The 21,750-nt window shown below is 41.9% G+C and overlaps 1 protein-coding gene across 1 annotated transcript in view; it reads left to right on the forward strand.

The window, feature by feature from the left end:
* The first annotated feature begins 1,828 nt into the window (after window positions 1–1,828).
* FGF13 (fibroblast growth factor 13) overlaps window positions 1,829–21,750 on the forward strand; it is a 665,129-nt gene continuing 645,207 nt past the window's right edge. The window contains exon 1 of the mRNA XM_054727791.1: window positions 1,829–1,925. Within this exon, the coding sequence (XP_054583766.1) occupies window positions 1,877–1,925 (49 nt within the window). The 5' untranslated portion in view covers window positions 1,829–1,876. The remainder of the gene's footprint in view (window positions 1,926–21,750) is intronic.

A 21,750-nucleotide genomic window follows, 5' to 3' on the forward strand; every position in this document is an offset into this window, starting at 1 on the left:
TGAGTCCTGTTAGCGACCAGCACAGTCCCCTCAGATGAGCATCAGGCTTCAGAAAAGGCCACCACACAAAGGGGTTTCCCAGGACGCCTCAGGGCTACCCTGTTCCTCCTTCAATTTCCTTGGTTCTTTCTCCTCAGTCTGCCCCCTCTTGTACAATTTCTGAGCAGTTTTCCTTTTAGTTCGAATATTCTGGGACCTAACCTATGTTTTCACACTAACCTGTCCCAGGCGACATGTACTTATCCCAGCATTAGCCCCAGCCACACCTCGCTCCATTTGCCTGGGGTTGGCCATCCTGGGGAGTGGGCACTCTTTACTCCCAGTTTGCCAACCAGAGCGTCCAGCCCTAAGAGGAGGGGCCTTTATGTGGGGGTAGGGGTAGGAGGTGGCAGCCGCTCTTGTCAGTTTCACTCTGTGCCCTAGTGACACCTAGCGCGCCCTTCCCACAGAGAGCCCGGCTATCTCAACTCGGGCAGCTGGCCTATGGAGGCGAGGAGTTGCTGACTCTGGGACTGAGATTCCACAGCTCACTGCAGGCGGTGGCCAACAACGGAGTTCCCAAAGTGTAGGTGGCGACCAGCAAGGGCCAGGAGAGCCCTGTGAGGACCTGAGGCGCTGGGAGCAAAGTGGGTAACAGGGGCGGGGACGGGGGCGGGGGTAAGGGGAGGCGCCAGGCTGGATCTCCGTGGCCAACAGTACGAGTTCGCTCCCGAAGCGCCCGTGGGCCCTGCATGCCCGGGAGGGGCCAGAGTACATCTAGCCAACAGGCTGGCCCAGTCTCCACTGGGCTAGCTGGGGTTTTGACAACCGCTGCTGACGTCCGCGCGCCCCCGCCGAGCTCTCCTTTCACTACAGCTGGCGGGCGGCTGAGTGCCGCCCCGCCCACGCCGGCCCACGCCCCCCGCCCCCGCCCCCCGCGTGCCCACACCTTGCCTTGGCTTTAGAAGACTCCTGGTGTTGAGTCGCGGCTCCGGACCCGAGAGTTCTTCTGAAGAGGAGCGGGAGCAAGGGAGCGGGCGAGCTCTGAGGGGGTGTGGGTGTAGGGAGAGAGAGAGCAGGTAAGGGCCATTGGTTCCTGTTCTTCTGCCCGAGCAACTCGGGCCCCCCTTTTGGCAAAATAATATGATCCTGAGAATTGATTCAACAGAAAGACGCAACCCTCCCCTCTAGGTTCTCCGCGGGGAGAAGCTGCGCGGCTATGCGGTGTAACAGGCTCACACGTTGCTCATCACACGTTCAAACATTTCCCTTTCTGAGAGGCTTGTTATTTTTAAATGAATATTTTTGTCTTTGTTTTGATTTTTTAAACCTTCTTTGGGATTCTATTTTGTTTGAGTTGGCGGCTCTCAGCGGCTTGGAAGCGGGGAGCGGGGGTGGGAGGAAAGCAACCCGCCGGCGCGCGGGGCAGCCCACCCAGGCAACTCCCCGCGAGGCCCGCGCCTGACAGGAGAGCGGCCCGCGTGGAGCCCGGGAGGCTGGCGGTAGAACCAAGGATTGCGAGTGCCTCTCTGGGCAGGCGGGCGGGCAGTTTGGAGGCCGCGAGCGAGAGCGCGGAAGGAGCGCCGCGCCGCTTTGTCTCTCCACTTCTTGAGCCAGGCGAGCGGCTCCTCCTGCGGCCCGCTGCTGGGGCTCCAGGCGGCAGTGGCAGCGGCGGTGGCCGGGGCATTGGTTCCTCCTTCACCCCTTTCCTTTCCTCCCACTCCCTCACAGGCTGTGGCGACGGCGGCGGCAACGGCGGGGGAAAGCAGATCCCTCCCCGAGCCACACCGAGGGGAGCTCGCGGTCGCGACTTGCCGCCTAAACACTCTCCCAAGTCCAGCCCGCTCGGCGAGGACTTCCATCTCCTGGGCGAACCGTGTCAAGCAAGCTGGGATCTATGAGTGGAAAGGTGACCAAGCCCAAAGAAGAGAAAGATGCTTCTAAGGGTAAGCCCGCCCGCCGAGTTCGCCTGTTTTCTTTCCCTTCGTTTCCCTTGCTCCCCTCAAGTCGAGTGCGCTCCGCCCTTCCGCGACTCCTGGCCTCTTTCCAGGAGTGTAAGCTGCCCATGACCTCTGTGAACCCGGGCAAGAAAGGGGAAACGAGGGCCGCTGTGTGTGTGTGTGTGTGTTTGGGGGACCTGGGTTTGCACCACTTTCCCTCCTTTCTCGCGGAACTGTCGCCCTGCGAATGCCTCTAGCCTCTTCTACTCCCCCTCTGGACGCACGGTGGTGGCGCTGCGGGCAGCCAAAGCTGCTGCAACCCGGAGAGCCAGGCACAGCGCTGCCTGCTACCCGCTGTCCGCCTGTATGTGCGAGTGCATGTGTGTGTATGTGTGTTGCGAGGGTGCAACATAGTGACATACTCAGGAATCTGCCCCACTGTCAGAACGCAAGCTTGGATCCACCTTCAACTCCCCTCTCCCCGCCCCCAATGCAAACAAAGAGCCCGGCCAAGACGCAAAACCCTACCCCCCTACTCCCAAACACACCCCTTTCCTCCTCACAACCCCTACTCCCTAACTCTCTGGCCCTTCCCCAGAAGACAGGAGCTTGTAACCTTCTCCATGCCGCATGCAAAAGTGAGCATTGCTGGTGCCCAGGCGCCGCCCGCTCTGCGCCTAAGCAGTGCAGCCTCACCAATCCCTGGGAGAACAAAGGCTGTTGTCCCCTTTGCCACTAATGCTCAGTGGGAGCGGGCCTCAGCTGAGGAGAGAGTCTCCTCCCTCTGCTCTCTGGGGTTCAGCCACCTGGCCTTGGGTGCCTGGCTGCTGGTCCCCGGTGTGTGCGCGCCCGTCTCCGCCTGGGGCCTCACATAGGAGGGCTGGGGAGGCGCAGAGGAGCAGGACTCAAGCTGGGGAGAATTCAGGAAAAGGAAGGGGTGTCGCCGCTGGCCCCCATAGGACGGTTCTAGCCATTGCCTTGCTGAGGACCCGGCTTAGTTCTGGCAGCAAACTGGAGACAGCATCACACAGAGGCAGGTGTGGTAGACCAGTTGGGGGGAAAGGCAGGTGCCTTAGGTGCAAGTGTCCACAGAGCAGATCCTGGAGTGGGCTGGATCGGCCCGAGCCTCAGCGACCCACGCGAGTTCATGCTACCAAAGTGGAGATGCAACTGGGTGGGAGGGGGGTAGCTTTCCTTCAGGGGCCCCCATTCCTCTCAGCCCTGGTGCCCCCTTCCCTCCCACTCTTTTTCCTGTTCCTTTTTCTCATCTCCTTCTTGCCTCTCCCCATCTCTCAGCTTTCTTTCCGGGAGATTCTAGGGCAGCCTCAGCCCTCCCCCGCGGAAAGTTGTCAGTCTTCAGCTCCGGGCCTTTATCCATGTTTCTTTCTAAAAGGAGCGGTTATCTTCCAACTAGGCAAAGCATTGTCTATAGGCTAGGGAAGTTTGTGATGGGTTTTAGATATGTGGTTCTAAGGATCAGTGTTGCTACCAACCCCTGGAACCCTCTCATACCCACTGGCTATTTGAGGCTCACAGGTTAATTGAAACAATCACTTGGAAAGTAGAACTGCTACACATTTCCAGAGCTTTCCTAATCGTAGTGTATCTTAATCATAACTTCAGGGTTTTTAAAATGTTTTGTTTTTCCACCGAGGGCCCAGAAAGGTAAATACAATAGAAGATCTAGGCAAGTGATTCCCCTTATGAATCTGGGAGTATTTGAAGTTTGTTTCTGGAACTTTGGTTCCCGATTTCCATCAGGTGGCTAACAAAGCTTTATTTAAAGCTGCCTTTGGGATGATCTTAAAACTAAATTCATTCACAGAAAGTGAATTGCTATTGTAGGAATATAATTTGCAATTGTCCAGAAATGATTAAGCCTATAAACATTTCAGCAAGTTTCTGTAGCTCAAATAATGAAAATTTTACTAGGCGTATGTCATAACATTTTCTTATGTTGACTCACCACATTTGAAACAGAGTATCTCTTTGTAGGAATTATGTAATTAGCATTTGGAATTATGGTTGCAATTAGAATAAAATTAAAGTATTTTTACAAGGTAACTTTTAAGAAGTTTACTTTCCTGAGGAGATGGGAATCTTTTGGCGGCCAAAAGCAGGAGTCCTTTTTCTACCTTTCAGTTGGTTGTTTAATTTAGAGCATTTTCAAAATAATGAATGCCTAATGGTCATTAGTATTTCCCCCTTTCAACTATGTTAAAGGTCTTATTGATTAAATTTTAAACATAACTTTTTATGTTAGAGATGAAAGATGCCATGTCTACTGATATTTTTAATCAGTAAAATTTATTGACCATATTCATGAAGAGGTTTGATTATTTATAAATTTCATATATATATATATATATATATATGTAATTTAAAAATTTAAACTAGGAGACTCATGAGCACACTTCACAACATATAGGATTGAGCTTTTAATAGATACTTAAAATATCCACATATGTAATTTTGAACAATGGTGTGACAAATGATTGAATCAAGTCAAATAATTTAGTAACAGTTTGAATGAATTTCATAATCTGTTTTCAAGATCCTACTGCTTGTTTAAATTCAGCCTCCTACCCTGTCATTTGGGGTTCATGCCAACAGTCTATCATAACTACATAGATGATTATCATACAGTACAGTGTTTCTAAAATTTTAAAAGCAAAGGTAGAAGGTAATCAGTAAATTAATTTATGCTGCTTAGTGAAATATGCCTTCAGAGCATATAAATTGCCAATTGTCTTTTTAAATGATGTTTTCTTTAACTCCATGGAGGTTAAGACTAATGATGGACAACAATATTTTGGATAACCTTTTCAATTATGTAGCCAGCCAAGATAGACTACCCTCTTTGGCAGGGTGGAAGGCATCTTGATTTTTGAAACTGTTATAATAAGTCCTTGTACATCAAATCATCTTTTGTGTATCTATTTATGAGTTGCATAAACTTCTTAAATTGATTTTAGAGAGAAACATCTACTTGATTTGTTATTCCACTTATTTATGCATTCTTGATTGATTCTTGTATGTGCCCTGACCAAGGATCAGATCTGTAAACTTGGAATATCTGGAGGATGCTCTAACCAACTGGGCTACCAGGTCAGGGCCTAGAGATTGCATAAACATTGGAATTGGTAGATATGTATATACTTTGGGGTACTCAGCTTCTGCACAAGAGGACCTATTTCCATTTCAGGGAAGAACAAAGCATAAGATTTGTTTGTTCAAGCTGATATATTCGCTTAGCTTTGACTCACACTTCTCTACCTATCATATTAGATCTTTTCAGCAGTTCTTTGTTGGAAAAGCACTCAGTTAAGGCTGGGCCTGGTTTACTGCAACTGTTTTCCTGTGGCATTCAGGAAATGTGTAATTGCTACGGATAAAACCAAATAATTTCTGGATTGAGTAAAATTGCTAGACAATTATAGATTTCAAAACTATTGTTTGGTTAGTATGTACCTACCTGTTCAGAGTTGGGTGTGTTTTTTTGATAATCCTTTCCCTTGTGCTTAGCCAAAGAGGTATCATATTTATGCGCCTTTTTAGGTGAGGAGGAATGTGGTTTCTCTAAGGTGGGACTGCTGATACCAGCATCATGCTGGCTTATGCTTGCTGGCTGCTGGGAAGTGCAGGGCAATTCCTGGCATAGACCAAGAACTCAGGCACTTGCACAGCTGTTGCCACATGAATTTATGGGCACAGCTCATTTTCTGCTCACTTCCTGGCCTTTTCTAATGGCCTCTCTAACCATACCTAAGAAGGACAGGTCATGTGGTCAGCATATCACTACTTGAACATTGAATGCCATTCCAAAAAATCATCTTGGTCTTGGGGGTTACTGTAATAGCACCAAGCAAGTGGCTTTCTCAGGCTTGGGGCTGGTAAAGCAGGTGTTTAGAGGTATTTTAACCATAAGAAATCATGACGTTGGTGACCTCTCATTAAAACCTAACAATCATAATTTACCCATTACTCATGCAGGAACTTGTTTTTTCACCTTGTGAATAAATCATCAAGGACCAGTGTTTTTATGGGATTTTATAAGCCCCATATTTTCTTCTGAGCTGAAGACGGTGATTGCAGTCTTGGTGAGAGGTGTGGCCAGGGAGATTTCTAATCAGAAATGTTAAGTGTGTTCTTGGGGATAGGTACATAAGATGTGTGCACAGTGCCCCCAAATCTTCTTCATTATTATTTCTAGTGGTGTGCAGCTTCTTTATCCAGAGGCTGAAGTGAAAAGGGAGAGCAAGTTGGGACATAGGTTAGGGGTACTGTATCCTCTACCTTACTTAGTACTGCTTCCTCTAAGTCCCTTTCAAATCATGAAAAGGGATTAGGATGCATTCTCAAGATGGAGATATAGGTGAGGTTGGGGTGGGAATGGATGCTGTGTTGTGAATGGATGTTGTGTTGAGGCCTGAGTGAGAAGCAGTAAATGAGCTGTGGGGTGAAGGAAAGGGTTGAGGTTCATGCTTAAGACAGGGAAATGTATGATGGCCTTGAGAACAGGATCAGAACTGGGTAGAGAATTGGAATCAGGGTTTGGGTGGTAAGCTGGAGGCCTGCTTTGTGAGGCAGTACTAAGGAGATGAAACTGTTAACATTCCAGGTCTCTTTGCAGCTGTACTGTGTTATGTTCAAATCAATTCCTCATTCTGGGAATTACAATCAACACATAACAACCAGAATGAGTTGCAGCTCTTCAAATATATACAGTAAAAAGGATTTCTAGTGCCTTTTATTATGAATTTTATATTTGGAGTTGAGAAATTTGAAAGAAATAAGAAATAAATGCCAAGATTAAACAACTCAAAAAGAAAAAAAAACACATGAATTAAAGTACAGCAGGTGGAGGGGATATTACATGTCCATTACTTTGCTAAGTTTAATATAATATTTGAAATGTGAAGATTAGGCACATAATATGGTTTTAGCAATCAGTGAAGAAGACAAACCTCTGAATAAATCATTGTCTGCATCACTGATTTACGTTTCCCTAACCAGAAGACATGTCAGCACTGAGATTTTTTCAGCACAGACTAAGGACTAGATTTCAGGCTCATTGTCCTGTGTAATGTGGTTCATTTTAGTCAGTCTTCATAACTCAATATTTAGCTTATCTATTTGTGACACATCAATTCTACAAACTCACTTGAATCATATTTCTTACATTTTTAAATGTGACTTTATATCACTTTGATGAATGCCATAACTTGTTAAAATTGATTTTAGAGAGAAAGGAAGGAAGTGAGAGAGAGAGAAAAAGAAAAACATGTATGTAATAGAGAAGCATCTATCAGTTATCTCCCATATGCACCCTGACTGGGGATCAAACCCACAACCCAAGTATGTGCCTTGATGTGGAATCAAACCTGCAACTTTCAGTATACTGGATGATGTTCCAATTAACTGAGTCACACCAGCCAGGGCATGAATGCCATATCTTGAGGAAACATTTCTTAGGGGTGTGGATTTCTGGGTAAATGCACTAATTTCCCAAAGAAAGTGAAATAGTATACAGCAAGTAATCATTATGACCACCATTCCAGCCAGCAGGTCCAATTTCTCCTTCAATTGGATGGCCATTTATTTTTCTCTAAAGTGGTGTTTTCCAGGGCATTGACCCTGAAAATGTGGGCTTTATATTAGGAAAGAGAAAAGTTTTTGATTCTTGGGGCACAATGAAAATGTGAAGGACTGTTTTATTAAGGATCTTGGTTTGTGAGAAACATAAAGCCTAGATTACAATTACTGTATGTTATTACTGTAGAACAGTCTGCATACCCTACTCTTGCCTCTGCCCTTTGAAATGACTTTTAGCATAGATTTTCAAATGGAAATGGTATTAGTGTTACTGGCTGATGACCTTCCCTACAGGCAAAGGGCAGAGGTTAGTAGGTGTTCTTGCTGATTCATTTTAACTTCTGGCTTCTGCTGGTGTAAGGTTTGGGTTGACATTCTAGGGGGTGCTGATCTAGGGCTGGGCTGATCTAGGTCGCTTGCTTGTCCTGCCTGCTGTCAGTTTTCTGCAGAGACCTCAGATTTGGTTTGGACAATTACTCTTAGGACCAAAGGCATTTTCAGGTATATTTGTCTATCCTTTGTTCTTGATCCTGTCAGTAGGGCCTGGGATGAAAGAAAAAAAAAAAAAAAGATTTTGGTGAAAGGCAAGCCTGGTCAGAGGTCAAATTAGAAAGGAGTTAATTTAAAAAATACTATAAACCCATTTCCTTTTTTTGCAATTGCAATTATACATAGTAACATGCCCAAATCTTAAGTGTACATCTCGATTATGAACAAATGTTTATACCCATGTAATTAGCACTAAAATCAAGATACAGATATTTTCATCACCCTAGAAAATTCTCTCATGTCCCTTTCATGTAATTTCTCCTTCAAAGAAACTACTATTTTTATTTCTGTCATATATTAGCCTCTTAGTGAAATTAATATAAATGGAATCATGCAGTATGCACTGTTTGTTTTTGACACATAGCAACCTCTCATTTCATCTTATTTCCTTCCCTAGTTGACACCTCTTCTCCTTGTCTTCTGGTTTGTTTGAAGACCCTCACCTGCCCCATATTAGGACCCTCAACAGGGACTTATACTAAGCAGGTCCATAAGAATTTTTTTTGAATAATCTAGTCAGGTAGGAAATTCCTTTAAGCAGGAATATGCTTTATTAATTTGGTAACAATAACAATAATGATCACAGTTATTATAGTCATTGTTATAGTAGCTTCTAAATTTTTGGGCATTTACTATTTACTAGGCATTACTTTTACATATATCTTATTTAATGCTCATGATAGCCAAATGAAGTAGTGGTTAATATTTAGGGACTTTAGAGATGAAGAAGTTGAAGCTTATATAGATTATATAGTTTGTATGAGGTCACACAGCTGGTGGGTTGCAAATTACTAGCACAGTGCTTGGCATTGCAGTAGCCAATAAATAATTGTGTAATGTATGTACCATACACATATCAAAACTCATTTGGTCCTATGCTATGTTCATTTCCAGTTTGTTGTCCTACCAGAAGTTGTATGATAGAGAAAGGCTTTGTCAGTGACTCACTGTGAATTAATTTGACATGCCTGGGGATATTTACATTTCAACTAAGGATTGCCAGAGGCAGAGCTTTAACACCAAGGAATTAATGTCAATAGTTGACTTTCTGATACCTAGATAGGTTGGGAAAGTAATTTCGGTTGGGTTCCTTAAAATAGTTTTTCTGAGCACTGACTACATGTCAGGTATTTCATATGAAATATCTTATGAAATCTTCATAACAATCTCCAGAGGATAGATATACATACTATTATTATTCTCATTTGACAGATGCAAAAACTGAATCTCAGAGGTTGAGTCCAGCCAGAAATCACTTGGGTAGCAAGCTGGTAGAGTGAGTGTTTGAGCCAGCTTTCACTGACTTCAAATCCATTTCTTAAGCACTTTGTTATACTGCCTCCCTAGGCAACACAGTTGGTTCTTTTCTTATCTAGGTTTGCACTAACACAAAATTACTTCCCGTTTACCAATGGGAACATGATTAGGAAGAGTGTACCTTTGAATGTATGATTGTTCCAGGGCTGTAGTCTTGGTGCAGCTGAACAGGTCTCTCAGCATTTCTTGGGTGACTTTTGCATACCAGGTACTATGCTGGGCCCGAGTGTGAAGAGATGAAAGAAACCCAGTCCTACCTTATGGGTGCCCTTTCCTTCCTCTTTGGCATTGGACATTGACTTTCTTCTTTCCAATGTACATTGTCCCTCACTTGGTCATGACTGTGACTTTTAAGATTTAAGCATCTGTCAGTTTGAAGTTAATAGTTCTTTCTTCCAGAACTGTGTCTAGGAGCTTGTTTCACCTGTTCTCAAGATTACACTTCCTCTTATTTCACTGCTGGGTAAAATTCCCAATTGTTTATTTTTTTCCCATTACATGGCATATGTTTTGAGACTGCCTCTCATCAGAATCATGTCTCATTTCCCTTCTCTATCTCTCTCAACCTACCCTGTTCTCCCTCTCTCCTTTTCTTGTCAACAGATGTCAGTAATTTTCTTTAACCAAAAGTGGTTCCTTAGGGTATGCTGGGATCATTGGAGGGTTCTCAATGTCTAGATTTTCTCCTTTAATGGCTGTACTAACTTCAGCAAAAGAACCTACCCCCATCTACGGAAAAATCCTTTCATTACTTATTATATAACTCACTTTAAGTGGAAAAAAGTGTGAGCTTTATATTTTACACTATTTATGCTGCCTTCAGTTAGATAATATTTCCCAAAATATATCTTGTTAACAGAGACACACACTTTGAACGAGCATATTAATTATAGTTCTCAAAGTTAGGAATCATGTAGTTTCTCTGTGCTGCAAAACCTATGTTTAACAGCTGTAATTAACAGTGATGGGTCTCTTGAATGGTGACAGGTAAGTTTAATAACAAATGTGAAATCCATTTCTCAAAAAGCCCTCCAAATGATGTAAGTAGCTTTTCTACTCTTCTTGACCTGGGGGCTAGTAAATAGATTGAGTTCTTAAATATTTATATTGCTGTTAAAAGTAGAAGTAAACAGCCCAAAGAAGGAAGGCTGAGTGTAGTTCTTGAATATGCCTGTAGATATTTTCAGAATCTTCTTTCAACCATGACTTTGAAGTATTGTGAATTTACCTGCTTATTTTGACTTTGATTCTCTATGTGTATGCATGCCTCTCCCCTTGGGGGGTTTACTGAACATGAAGACTTCCAAGAGCTCTTGGATTTGCAAGTGATTTTCAGAGCCCTGGGAACAATGTGAACCATTCCCCTGGAAACTGGGCCAGGCGCTCCTAGCTGCTCTCATTTCTGGGAGCATTTGTTTCCTGACCAGCTGAAAAACCCTGCAGTAAGGGTAAAGCTGGCTGACTAGTCTGGTTAACCAGCCTCCTTCAGTCGCTGAGTGTCTGGTAGGCAGGTTTATTACAAACCTCTGTGCTCCTTAGCCTCCTGATGTGGCACCTGCCTAAAAAAGAAACACGGAAAAGTTGTCTCACCAAAGGTGAAACTTGATGAAAAGCCTCTGGGCACTGGGTAGTGACAAAGCTCCCTTGCAGGCGGTTGCGGTGGCTATGATGGCGGGCAGTGGAGGCTTTAACCACTTGCCAGGGGTGCCACTGCCGGACCCTCTCACCTGGGGACGCTGCAAAGTGAGCCTTGGCTGGAGTCAGTGGTGCAGGGCGAAGGAAGGGGGGGGCGCTGCAGGGGCAGGGGGAGAGGTCCGCACTCACATCTAGACTGTGGCGCTAAGATGGTGGTAGCCAGAGGAAGTGCTCCCGCCCCAACCTTGCCATCCTGTAGTCCTTGCTCTGCATACACTTGACATACCTGCCCGAAGTCTAAAAGTCAGACAAGGAAGGCAGGTTCCAATCAAAGCCTAGAAGTCAGGGCTTGGCCAACACAAGAGCTTTTGGTTCTTCTGCCTTCTGGTCAACGCTAATTTGGTGTTAACAGTTCAAAATCATAGGCTACATCTTGAGCAGAAAGATCAAGCTATTTTGAATTTATTTGTGTGTTTTTATATTGCTTATGTTTCATTGTATTGATTTTTTTCATATTACAAAATAATGAATGTTTACTGAGGACAATTATGAAAATTGTAAAAGCATAAAAAATGAAAGATCACCCAAGAGTTCCACTCCCAGGTTAACTTTTTGAGATTTTCCTCCCAGTCTTTTATTCTCTGACTTTTATAATACACTCATATACAAGAATAATAATCTTTTAACTGTATGTGTGGGATCATGCAGTACACACTGTGCTCTATTCTCTTAATGTGTTAGAATGTTTTTCTATGCCATTAAATAATCTTCCCTACCACCATTTTTAGTGTGTGCACTAGGGATGGACTAGGGGATGACAGGAGAAAAGGTGATTTTTGTGCCTGTGGGTGTGAAAGGTTTTTGTATACCATGATGAGAGTCTGCTCACTGAGTTCTACAAACATAATTTGTATTTTACATATGTACATATACAGATGTGTGCATATATAAAATACGTATATACAGGCATAAAACTGTAATTAGCAAAAGAAATGCATGTAATCTATATATGTATCTACATAAATATATATCCATCTACAAAAATAAATGCTTAGAATAAATCCTAAAAAAATAGACACCAAAAGGAATCTGAGTGGTTGGCTTATAGAAGATGTATAGTTTTTATTTGTATCTCCTATTTTTTCTACTGTGAATGTATATAATGATGTAATGAGAAGTAAACTCCAAACTGTACCAAAATCCTTTAGGATGACAGCAACATTCCATCTGGATTTAATATTGCTAATGTAATTTGGAGTATAATTTCTACTTTACAATGAACTATCTTCTGTGTAAAAGTAGTTACATGGTTAAAAACATGGATTTTAGACATTTGGGTTCATATCTAAGTTCTTCTACTTATTTGCTGTGAGATTTTGGGCAAATAATCTTTCTAAGCTTCTCTACAATAGAGATATTTATATTTATCTCACAAGCTTATTTTAAAGATGGAATGAGATAGTGTATGAGAAATATACTTAGAATTTGGTCAATGGTGATACTGATATTACTAAAATTGTAGTGATTTTTATATTGATTATTCAAGTTAAAAGGTTCTCTTTAGAAGGCTTGTTGACTATAGACACCAATCTTCAGCTCACATATCTGTCTGATAGTCATATTCCAATTTAATAGATTTTAGTTATACTAATTCATGTATTAATTCATCAATTAATTTACTCAATAAATATTTATATGCTAGTCACTGCACCAGACACTGAGGATACAGCAGTGTGCAGAAGAGATAACTATCCCTTGTCTTCATTGAGCTGATATTTTGCAAATTTACTTAGAGGAACCAGATTTTTAGAACACAAAGCACTCTGTTGCATGTTAGTCATATGTCAAGCAGTGAGTGAGTGATCTGTTGCCTACCATGGCCAGTGGGGACCTGCCCAGGCCAAACTACCAAGGAGGCAGCCTAGATGCAGTTGGACACGGATTATTGTTTATCTCTGGCCCAGGGACCACTATAGCTAAGTTTCCTGAACATGCTTGGGCATCAACACATACATCCCCCAGAATTATAATTTGATCATGTAATATGGGTGTGAGGCTTATGGACCCATATTTTAAATAAATCTCCTCAAGTGAGTCTAATATTCAGACAATTTAGGTACTTACTGCTCCTGAGCAGTGTTTTTCAAGTTTGCCTGAAGTTAAGTATCATCTGTAAGGTTTGTTAAAAAAAAAAAAAAAGTTATCCCTCTCCCCCTGACCTGCTAAATCAGAAACTTAGGAAGAGAGTTTGCTAATCTGAATTGTAAACAAGTGTCTGGGTGAGTCTTATGATCAGGCAAGTTGGGGAAATACTGTCCTAGAGATATCAAAGGAACTTTAGAAGTTATGTATAAATGCATATTTTTCTGGTGAATGGTATCTGTAGCTTTCAACAGATTCTCAAATCGTTCAGTATCTCAAAAAAAAATGTGAAGTAAGGTAGAGCCCTGAGTTCTCTGCCCACCATTGTTGTCAATGAACTGTGTGCTTTGGGTCCTGAGTTTTCTGGTGGTTTGAAGTAAATAATCTCCAGTGCCCCCAGCCCTCATCTTCCACATGCAAATATTCTGTTTGGTAACTTTCTTTCTCCTTCTTTGCTCTTCTTTTCTCTCTTATTGCCAGTCTTTTCTTCATTCTTCCTCTTGCTGCATTCTCTTCAGGAGAAAATTTGGAAGGAAGGGAATTTCAAAGCCTGAGCCCTTCCAAGGAGGGCAGGGCTTGGAGGGACCTTTGGGGATGCTATCCAGAGCTGAAAATCCAAGAACAGCTATTAGAATGGCAGAGGTCAATACTTAAATATTGTGGCCCTTCTGGTGGATTGAACCTCAATTGATCTTGATATTGTGTGATAAGGTGGTGGGAGTGGAACATCTATGATATCACTTTGCCAGTTCAGAATAGGTAGGCAAGGGAATTTATCTTCTTGAACACCACTTTCCTGCCTGTATCTGGTAGTGGGGCGTGGGTAGGAATGTGAGGTATGGAACAGTTGTGGGTGAAACCCTACCTCTTTTCATTGTCCAGTCACCAAGCAGTGTCTCTGTAATTGGTTCATGACCAATCAAGTGTATTGACCTATTACTGCTAGTTGTTTTAAGTTATAAATGATTTTTATTTCTCCTCTGTAATTGGGGGTTTAAGCTATATAGAATGACCTGATTTGTATCACAAGAGCCTTTGAGACTTGACAGATTTCACCATTGAAAAGACACACAGCTTTCTCCATCCACCGCACTGGACATAAAAGCAACCTTTGAATTAATGCAACAAAAAGCATGTCTTTAAAGAGCAGCATGCACAGAGGGGGAATAAAGAGAAGTAAGACAGTTCATCCTCTTTTCTGAGGCTATTGTGACAGAAACGAATACCTTGAAAAATCTTGTATTGATTTTGAATGCAGAGGCATCTTCCTAAGATCTGAAAAACCTGGTAGAAGAATACACTTGTTCCCCTGCCTTTAAGCCAGAAGTTGAGTTGCTTAGTTTCTACAGCAGGAAGAAATGAGAGTAGTTGCTCTACTGAGAGTGAGATTTTGGCCAGGGTGCATCTCTCTTGACTGTATTGTAGGTAAGACATAGTTTATGAAAGATATATATATATATACTAGAGGCCTGGTGCACTAAATTCGTGCATGGGGGGGGTGTGTCTCAGCCCAGCCTGCACCCTGTCCAATATGGGACCCCTCGAGGGATGTCCGACTGCCTGTTTAGGCCCGATCCTGGGCCTAAATGGGCAGTCGGACATCCCTCTCACAATCCAGGACTGCTGGCTCCCAACTGCTCGCCTGCCTGCCTTCCCGATTGCCCCTAACCGCTTCTGCCTGCCAGCCTGATCCCCCCTAACCACTCTCCTGCCAGCCTGATTGATGCCTAACTGATCCCCTGCCAGCCTGATTGCCCCTAATTGCCCTCCCTTGCAGGCCTGGTCACCCCTAACTGCCCTCCCCTGCAGGCTTGATCACCCCAAACTGCCCTCCCTTGCAAGCCTGGTCCCTCCCAACTGCCCTCCCCTGCTGGCCATCTTGTGGCAGCCATTGTTGACCACATGGGGGCAGCCATCTTGTGTGTTGGAGTGACGGCCAATTTGCATATTACCCTTTTATTAGATAGGATAGAGGCCTGGTGCACGGGTGGGGTCCAGCTGGTTTACCCTGAAGGGTGTCCCGGATCAGGGTGGAGGTTCCCTTGGGGCGTGGGGCAGCCTGGGCGAGGGGCCTGTGGTGGTTTGCAGGCTGGCTATACCCCCTGACAACCCAAACGGAGGCCCAGGTATCTGGGATTTATTTATCTTCTGTAATTGAAACTTTGTAGCCTTGAGTGGAGGCCAGGGTGGGCCAGAACGGGCGGGAAGCTTGGCTTCCTCTATTGCCAGGGAAACCCAAGCCTCTTGCTTGCTCCAGGGCTGCAGCCATCTTGGTTGGGTTAATTTGCATACTCACTCCTGATTGGCTGGTGGACATGGCTTGTGGGCGTAGTGAAGGTATAGTCAATTTGCATGTTTCTCTTTTATTAGTGTAGATATATATATGACTAAAATATTGAATGGGGGTAATTATAATATTGAGGGACTTATTATTTTATGGAAAGGTTTTCTCTTAATAGCATGGTGTATCTGAACGTTGCTTTGGGAATCAAGGATTACTTGATTAAAAAGAAAGAAATAAATGCCAAGCCTAGAGGAAGCATTTTGGGTTTCCTGCAAATTCTAATTATAAGCTATTGCTCAGAGTGGCTATTTGTGCTCCCCATGTCTGTTTTAAAAATGTTAATTTTATCTTTATTTTTATTGTGGTAAAATATATGGCATAGTATTTACCATTTTAGTGATTTTAACTGTCCAGTTCTGTGGCAATACATACACTCATATTGTTCTGCAACCATCACTACCATACTTCCCAGGTTCTTAATCAGAATTTACAATGGCTAGAAGGGACCATAATAATCATTTGTTCCAACCTTTCCATTGCAAAGAAGAGGGAATCAGTGTGGCAGTGAGTTGCCCAAGGTCTTAGAGAAAATTAGTGGCAGGGGTCTAGTCCAGTGCATTCCCAGGTGACCATATGGATAGACTCAGGCAGGTGGCCTCTTTTACTCTACTGATAGCAGAATTAAAGATTGATATAAATATTTAGGATGCTTCTCTGATTTTTTTCCTTTTTATCAAGTATGTTATCAGTCATTGTGATTTAGAACTAGAAAGCCTTTAGACACCATCTAATCCACATTCCTAATTTAAAATATTGTCTCTACTTGCTATTTATAAATCTTAATTGCACTACAAAAAGATGCTAACATCCTAATTTTTAAAATTTGGCCAAATTTCCCCCCAGCCTTCCTTTCACTGACTCCATGACATTCTGTGATTGAAACCAGGTCCTTTGTTGGTGGCTGTTATTAATATACTTTCCTTGGGATGTTTACAATAACTGCTGTGACTAAATAAGATTGCTTGTATTGTTTTGTGATTTTATTTTAATTGATAACAGGAGTGAGAAATAACCTAAAAGCAAGAACATTTCTTTTAAAATGTATTCATCTCTTCTCATACCATTGTATTTCCCATGACTAAAAGAACTGCTTGAAGCATTGCAGTTTTTCCTATTTAGGTATTAGATGAGGAAACTTTCACTAGAAAAAGAATATTCCTACACAAGTTAAACATTTGAGGACTTTGTATACCATAACCACTTTTTCTTGGAGTAGAGGTTCATAAAAATGTATCATGTCATGTATTATGTATTATTATGTTAGGCGCCATGTATCATTATAGCGTGATCCTTTAAAATTTTTTTATTCTTTTTCTAACTGTGGTAAAAATTTTCCATCTTAATGATTTTTAAGTGTGTGGTTCTAGAAGTACTAAGTATATTCATATTGTTGTGCAACCAATCTCCAAGAGTTTTTTATCTTGCAAAACTGAAACTCTGTTTCCACCATTCTACTTTCTGTTTCTATGAGTTTAATTACTTTAGATACCTCATATAAGTGGAATAATAGAGTATTTATGTTTTTGTGCCTGGCTTATTTCACTTAACCTAACGTCCTCAAGGTTTATCCATGTTATAGCATGAATCAGAACTTTCTTCCTTTTAAAGGCTGAATGATATTTTATTGCATGTTGTATTGGGCCTCTTCAGTGAAACATACCATACTTATATGGATATATATATATATATATATATATATATATATATATATATGTTTTAAATAATCAATTTATTTTCTCAGTCTTTAGTCCTAGGTCATCAAATTAACTTGATGAATAAAGTGAAGGAAGAGCCCAAACCTTTAGGGATGGGATTTCTGAGGTGTTAATCCAGTGACTTGCAAGTTTGAGAACCTTGAGAAAAGTGAATAAGACTTTCTTGGTCCTCTTAGGTATATTAATTGTTTATGGTGTTTCTTTGTACAGTGTTTTTTTTTTTTTTTGTAGAAATAATTTGGCTCCTTGGTGATAGCTTTTAAAACACATTATCTCTGAATTTGGAGTAGATTGTGCCTTCCTGTGCCCTTTGCAATTTATTTCTATTCCCCTATTGCTTTGTATGTCTCTCACACTACTAGTATACTGTAAACTTCCTGACTCTGTCATTCATCTCTGGATTCCCAGTACCTAGGACAGAGCCCATAAATCAAATGCAATAAATGCTTTTTTGAATAGAAATTTGGCTCAGTCTGTCATTTGGAAAATTTTAACTTCCTAGTTAGTCTTGGAACAGTTTGACATTTTTATTTGTTTTTCTCTGCTTCTTTTATGTGTGAGACATGACTTATGTTCAGGAGCACAAATTAGGTTTAAATATGTGGTAATTAAATCTCCCACCCCCTCAATCCTTTGTGGGAAGTAGAAGAAACATTTGCTGAATACTTGGCATCACATAGAGGAAATATCCAAGCCTGGGCTTTAGTTTTGCTTTCTGTAGGTCCCTCTGATCATTCTCTCTGTTCATTCTCCCCTCCCAGCCACTTCTGAAGGTGGTTTGCACAGGTATCATGTTTGCCTTTGGATTGTACAGCTAGAGCTGTGATTGAGATTTGTATTAGGGCACAGATTTCCCATTCTACATATTGGCTCCAAGGTTTGTTTTTCACACCCCTTGCCGTCTTCTGAAACCTCCCTAATATCTTTATATGTTACCAGAAATAGAAATCACCCAAAGTGAACTCTGCTTTTAATAAAAGTCTTAGCAATGTTTGATATATTTTGTTTCCCATTGGTAAGCAGAAAGCATAGCGATACATTTATATTTTCAGGTGATGGACAATACTTTAGAAACACATGCCTGAGATTCTGGACACCATTCATTCAAAGAGCACTAGCCCTATGGCAGGCTCAGTGCCAGGCACTGGAGAAACACTGATGAGGAAGAGAGTCTCTGATCTGGCTCCCATGAAGTTGATGGTGGATGAAATAGATAAGGAATCAGTACCCTGACCTGGGAGGATAGAGATCTAGGGAAGCTCATAGGAAAGGGAACTGACCTAGTTGGATGGTAGTAGTAGTAGGAACATTAACTGGACACCTGAAGGATGAACAAGAGTTGCCAGTTGATGAGACGGAAGAAAAGTGTCCTGGAATATGGGAACAATATATGCAAAGGCTTGGAGATGAGTGAGAACATAGCTTATGTAGAGAACTGAAGGAAGTTCAGTATTTCTAGAGTAGTGAGTCGCCTTTGTTACATAAACAGTCCTTGCAGATACTGGATTGTGCCATTCACATTTCAGTGACTGTTATCATTGATCCCCCCCCCCCCCCTTTTAAAGCAGGAATATCTAAAATACAATTTCTCTTAATGAGCATGTTCTTAGATTGGAAGTAATATATAAAGAGACAAATTACTTAGCATTCAAGTAGGCTCAGTGTTAACTTATGTACATATTTATATGCCGACTGTGAACAAAACCATGGGATACTATCTTTTAAATGAATAAAATTCATTAAATTTTAAGTAGAAACCTGATTTTTTTATGTTGTTGTTGTCAATGTTGTTTATTTTTTACTGCTAAAATCAGAGGCCTTGGAAGTTTGTCAGTTGTGTGCTCCATGACCAGAAATCCATATATGTGTTTGTAGTGTGATTTTATTTTAATTGATAACAGGAGTGAGAAATAACCTCTTACTAGTAGCTATTCAGAATATATATTGTTTAGCACTCAGATACTACCAGTCCAGAAAGCAACTTAATCAACTGTATTCATACAAAAGTACATGCTAATGATATGGCTGGTATTTGTAGGTCATGAATTTTTATTGTAAAAAAGATAAATATTTAACAGATAACATCATGCAGGACACAGTTTATTTCTGACTCTATGTCAACTGTATTTATACAAAAGTACATGCTTAGTGATATGGCTAGTATTTGTAGGTCATGAATTTTATTGTCAAAAAGATCAATATTTAACAGATAACATCACGCAGGACACAGTTTATTTCTGACTCTATGTTATATCACTCATGTTGGCTCTCATCTTGGACTTTAGCATTGCCTAAAAAAAATGTGCTTTCACAAATATTGCCCATATATTGCCACATATAAACTTCAGGATAGTTTCATTCATATCATGTTTTCATTTGTTGAACATATATTGGATGCCAACTCTGTGTCAGGCTTGATTGTAAATGCTGGTGATACAGAGGTGCAAGCTATAGATGGTCCCTGCCGTCATAGGGCTCACAGTCTAGAGGGGAAGACTATCAAATAAATAGTCAATTGGGATAAATGAAGTGTGAACAATGCCGTAGTAGGAGAAGCCTACTGTGAAAGCCCAGAGGAGGGCAGGTAACTCAGCTTTTGAATGGTCAGGGAAGGCTTCCTGAGGAGAGCTGTTTAACTGGGATCAGAAAAGTGAGGTATGAACTGGCCTGGCAAAGAGGAAAGGAAAGAGAATTTTAAACAGAGGGAACAGCACATCTTAAGAAAAAGAAATGGGAGGAATGGAGAGAAGGAAGGGAGAGAGTGAGAGAGAGGGATTGCAAATATAAGTATAAATGTGAATAATTGAATAATACTCAGTATGGCTAGGGGAGGAGAGGCATGAGATGCACCTCGAGAGGTAGTTAGGGAGCAGTACACAAAGGCATTGAGGGTTTTGTCTATGGGGATGAGGGTTTTGAATTTTATTTTAAATGCATTGGGAAGCCTTTGGACGGTTGCATCGTGATCTGATGTACAGTTCTGGCAGGGGAAGCAGTGAAAATACTGATGGAACCAAGCTTAGACTCAGCAGGGTAGGAATGAAGATGGGCGATGTCAAAAGATTTGAGAGCACTATTCAGGGGTTGGAAGAATTAAGGCTTAATGCTAACAATAACATAAGAGGTACATTGATATTTAATTAAGGGGGAGAGAGGAGTCAAGAATGATGAGTCTCATATTTCTGGAATCCAGTTTCATCTCTAGTACTCATAAATGTTGTGATTGGGCATTATTACTTCTTTTGGCATCTTCTCTTCTTCATTTCCTAAGTTTCCCCATTTTTGATGGTGATTGATAATGTCCATAATATCCTTTACTTCTAAGTTATATAACAGACCCTCAATAAATATTGGTCAAATAAATGAACTAACATTAGTCAATCACCCATCATTTCTTGTGCAGGTACATTTCCCAGTTAGGTACATATTAGCATATTGTCTCCCTCTTATTTGGAGCTTAGTGCTGGGAGTATTATTTTCAAATGAAGACTAAATACTCAAAAGTGGAAATCAAACCTTAGAGTGAGTATGTATAATGATCCCCATATTGGACTGAGACTTGAAAACTCAGATTTTATTTCCAACTAGAGGCCCAGTTGCACAGCATTCATGCACTAAGGGGGGCGGTGCTCTCAGCCCGGCCTGTGCCCTTTCACAGTCCGGGAGCCCTTGGGGACGTTTGACTGATGGGAGCAGGCCTAAGCCATCAGTCAGACATCCTCAGCGCTGCCACAGAAGCAGGCCACTGCGCTCACCAGCCATCAGCCTGGCTTGTGGCTGAGCAGTGCTCCTCCTGTGGGAGCGCACTGACCAGCAGGGGGCAGCTCCTGCATTGAGTGACTGCCCCATGGTGATCAGCACATGTCGTAGCAACCCAGTTGTTCCTCCATTCAGTCGATTTGCATATTACCCTTTTATTATATAGGATTTTCCTGTTGTATTGCGTTTATTTAATGCAAGAAAAAAATCACTTAAGAGCTTTATGTTAATATTGGAGTCTGTACAGTAGATGATAATGCCAGATCCCAAGTGTTAAGGGGTGCTATTAACAAGATAATAGTGTTTAAGCATTTAGTGTTTACCAGTATAATAGACCATTCTCCTAAGAATTTAAGGGTGGTTGTCATTAGATATGGGCTAGGGCAGAGAATAGAACCACTGAAGAGCATTTTCAGAGAATCCATGTACCCCGAATCTCTGACATACTGACTGCAGTAGGGGCATGTGCTATTGCTGTCTGGGGAACCTCTTTTCTCACCTCCAGCTCTGTGTGGTCTTGTGCAACATGGTCTTCTCTTGTTTGAGAAACACCAAATATAAAAGCCAAAACCACAACTGTTGTGAACCCAACTGTAGTTAAGAGAAAATTTACAGGTACTGGCATTGCTGTTGATGAAGGCTAGAGTCTAAGGTCAACAATATGAAGTCATACTGCTTTGGAATCATTGCATCAAAGGATTGGTGTCTTCAGAATAGTAGAAAGGAAAACTGGTATTATATAATGGTTTGATAGCAATACTTTATTATGCACAAG

Source organism: Eptesicus fuscus, chromosome 1 (assembly GCF_027574615.1).
Source record: "Eptesicus fuscus isolate TK198812 chromosome 1, DD_ASM_mEF_20220401, whole genome shotgun sequence".
In the NCBI taxonomy this organism is placed as follows: Eukaryota; Metazoa; Chordata; class Mammalia; order Chiroptera; family Vespertilionidae; genus Eptesicus; species Eptesicus fuscus.